Source organism: Charadrius vociferus, unplaced genomic scaffold (genome assembly GCF_000708025.1).
Source record: "Charadrius vociferus isolate BGI_N301 unplaced genomic scaffold, ASM70802v2 scaffold260, whole genome shotgun sequence".
NCBI classification, from domain to species: Eukaryota; Metazoa; Chordata; class Aves; order Charadriiformes; family Charadriidae; genus Charadrius; species Charadrius vociferus.
The window spans coordinates 1,296,219-1,299,643 of NW_009646410.1; the positions used below are offsets into that span (position 1 = coordinate 1,296,219).

At 61.3% G+C, this 3,425-nt stretch overlaps 1 protein-coding gene across 1 annotated transcript in view; it reads left to right on the top strand.

The window, feature by feature from the left end:
• Window positions 1–3,425, top strand: part of EPN3 (epsin 3) — an 8,112-nt gene that overhangs the window by 1,903 nt on the left and 2,784 nt on the right. The window contains 5 exon segments of the mRNA XM_009880191.1: window positions 830–913; window positions 1,202–1,309; window positions 1,428–1,512; window positions 2,138–2,446; window positions 3,319–3,425. Of these exon segments, the coding sequence (XP_009878493.1) occupies window positions 830–913; window positions 1,202–1,309; window positions 1,428–1,512; window positions 2,138–2,446; window positions 3,319–3,425 (693 nt within the window).

Here is a 3,425-nt window from a genome sequence, read left to right on the forward strand (position 1 = left end):
ACTGAGCCCCGTGAGCTTGGTCCTGCTGGGTCAGGGGACGTGCTTCGGAAACGGCGGTTGGTGCTGCTCGTCTTCCCCTGCCTGATGGAGGCTCTTTTGGAGACGGAGCAGAGCGTATATCCCTATTTTTGTCCTGGAATTGGAGTATTTATAGCTTCCACACGCTGCTGCGATGAGCACTGTAGGAACATGCTTTTGCAAGCGTTGCCTGTTGGAGTCCATCTGGGCTGTGTACGCGTGTGCACGCTCGCACACACTTGTACAGGCGAGCGCACATGCATATGCTCACCGGGGTCCCCGTTCCCAGCCCCGGCTGGTCCCACGCCACCGGACAAATGTCATGGGGTGGTGAACAGGGCTGCCATGGTGGTATGGGGACAGCTTCTCCCCAAAATCTGCCTCACATCTGGGTGCTTTTCCCCCAGCAGAGCAGGGCTGGGCAGGATTCCTGAACCGAGGCCGGTAGGGGTCGCAAACCCTCCTGCGCAGCTGGCTGCCGGGGTGAGGGGATGCCTATCGATCTCCTCTGGAGTCCCAAAAACCTCCCGGGGGAGATGCTGGCTGCCTCATTTAGGGTTGTCCCAGCCTAGGTACAGTGGCAGGGGAAGGAGCTGGGGCAGTGGCTGCAGGGGAGCCCGAGCAGGGTCCAGTTTGAGATCATGGGGGCACCAGTCTGTGGGTCCGCAGGCAAAGCCAGCTAGATGGGTGCAGAGATGCTGGGCAGGCAGGTGAGGGGCCGCAGGACAGGCGGTGGTGAGGACAGGGACCTCTGAGCAGCCCCGCGAGCTGAGGGCAAGCTGAAATGTCACCCAATTTCCTCTGTTGGCAGAAGCCACTTCCTCCAATTTCCAGTACAGACGAAGAAAGGCAATTGCAGCTAGCGCTCGCGCTGAGCAAAGAGGAGCACGAGAAGGTACCTGTGCCCCGCAGCCCCGGGTGCTCCTCTCTCCTTGCATTTGGGCTTCTCTCTGGGACGCCGGAGCCCAAAATGCCACCTTGCTCCAGCGCTCGCTTTGCTTTCGCTGCTCTGGGGCTGTCTGCTGAGCGCTCTCCCGGTGGGCTCGGCCCCAGAGGAGCCATCTGCTCGGACGCTGGGACTTTTCGGGGATGCGGTGGCAGCTCTTGCGCTGGGTCTGTCTCCTGGAGAAGGTGCTGGCTGCAGGGCTGCTGAGTTCACGGGCCCCGTCCCTTGTCCCCGCAGGAGGTGAGGGCTTGGCAAGGGGAGAACTCCCTGCTTCAGAGAGCCATGGAGGAAACTGCCCAGGGCAGGGAGGAAGAGGAGGAAGAAGATAAGATGAAGAAAAGCCAGGTACAGCACTGGGGGACTGGATGGCCACACAGGCAACCTTGGGCTTCAGGGCGAATCTGTGGCCCTGCAGGTCTGCCCTTGGGCTTCCGTCACCTCTTTATTCCCATTCTGTTTGCAGTCCTCTATCATGGAGCTGGCAGATATATTCGGGCCGGCGCCAGCCCCTGCCAGCCCCACCTCTGCTGACCCGTGGGATATGCCAGGTGGGGGCAACTCGCGGGCTGCCAAAGCGTGGGACAGTGGCAAAAACCTCTCCCTTGCCTCTGTCCCTCCCCACTTCCCAGGACCTCAACAGTAAGGACCTCTCCCTTCTCTTCCCTCCGCTGCCCAATCTGCTGCACACCAGGGCAGTGCTGCTGGAAGCCGAGGTTCCCCAGGCACATCCCCACTGCTCAGCATCCCTCTGTGCCCCACGCTGTTCCCCTCTCCCATGGCTTCCCCTCTTGGAGAAAAGGAGCCTCAGGGGAGACCTTATTGCTCTCTACAACTACCTGAAAGCAGGGTGTAGTGAGATGGGGGTCGGTTTATTCTCCCAAGTTACAGAGAATAGAAGAGGAAATGGCCTCAAGTTGTGCCAGGGAAGGTTTAAGATGGATATTAGGAAAAATTTCTTCACTGAAAGGGTTATCAAGCATTGTAACAGGCTGCCCAGGGAAGTGGTTGAGTGTTTAAAAGGTGGTTGAGTGTTTAAAATCCCTGGAGGTGTTTAAAAGATGGGTAGACGTGGTGCTGAGAGACATGGTTTAGTGGTAACTTGGCAGCGTTAACAGCTGGTCTTGATCTTAAAGGTCTCTTCCAACCAAAACGACTCTATAATTCTTCTTTCAGATATGAAACCCAAAGCGGAGCCAGCAGCCTCTGCCTGGGCTGGCACAACTGATCCCTGGGTGCCAGTCCCGGCCGCTGGTGGGGATACCCTCTCCCAGGCGAGCGCCTCGTCCCAGCAAACCTCGGCTGGGCCCTGGGACTTCCCCCCCAGCACCACCGCAGCCTCCGACCCCTGGGGGAAGGCACCCTTGTCTTCTGGCTTCCCTCCGGCAGACCCCTGGGCGACAGCATCCCCCCCTGCCCAGGTCCCTGGTTCTACGTCGGCTACTGACCCTTGGGCCGCTGTGGCCGAGCAACCTCCTAACGCTGGTAAGAGGCTCGGGTGACATTTTGGCTCCGCTGGGGACCGCAGGCAGCATTGCCCATCGCTGCCCTCCTGCGAGCAGGCACCCCGGGCGCTCCCCCTTTTCCTCCCACAGCCAGCTCTGCAAACACCCCCTCCCCGCTCTCCTGCCCCGCAGCAGGACCTCCGCTCGCCCCTCGGCATCCTGGAGACTTCAAGGAACTTTTAGGCTTTACGTCTGCACAGAGTAGGCTGCTTTAATTAACGCGGCACAGTTAACGGAGCCCTCCCGTGGGAGCGGATAGCAGCCGCTGCACCGCTCCACCAGCGGGGTGATGGTGGGCGTACCCCCGGTGATACCTGTTTATTTGCTCCCCCCAAACCAGCCCTACGTTCCCTGCCGGGACGGGACGGTTGCTGCTCGCAGGTGCTGCGATGCAGATGGGGAAGCGGTTGTAGGAGCAGCCAGTGATTGAGAGCCCAGTGCCACTCTCGGTTCCTCCTTGGTGCTTCCTCCGGCCCCGTGGAGGTCCCTCCTGTGCCGCCCTCCGTTTTGGTCCCTGGGGAGGGCAGAATCCGGCCTGGGGGCCAGTGCTGGTTGTAAAGTGTTCCTGCAGACCTGTTCCCGCTGGGGCTGGGAAGGGGACCTGCCTGCCGCAGGGGGGTGGCTGCGGGCAGCGCGGGAGTTGCCTGGGGCAGCACTGCCTACTCCAGACTGGGCTCCTGCTCTGGCTCATCTCAGTCCCCCGGGCCAGTGGACGTTCCCGACCCCTTGCCACGCACCCTCCTCTCCCGTCTCCTTGCAGGCAGCCGCCCCTGCCTCTCTCCTGCCCGTACATCTCCCTCCTCTCACCTCCCCGCTTGCCCCCCATCCTCGAGTGTCACCTCTTCCCCCCAGCTACAGGGGGGGACGCTTTCGACCTCTTTGCAAAGCCGCCTGAGCCAGCCGAGCCACCAGAGCAGGAGCCCTCGCAGCCACCCTCCTCCGCCAAGTCCAACAGCACC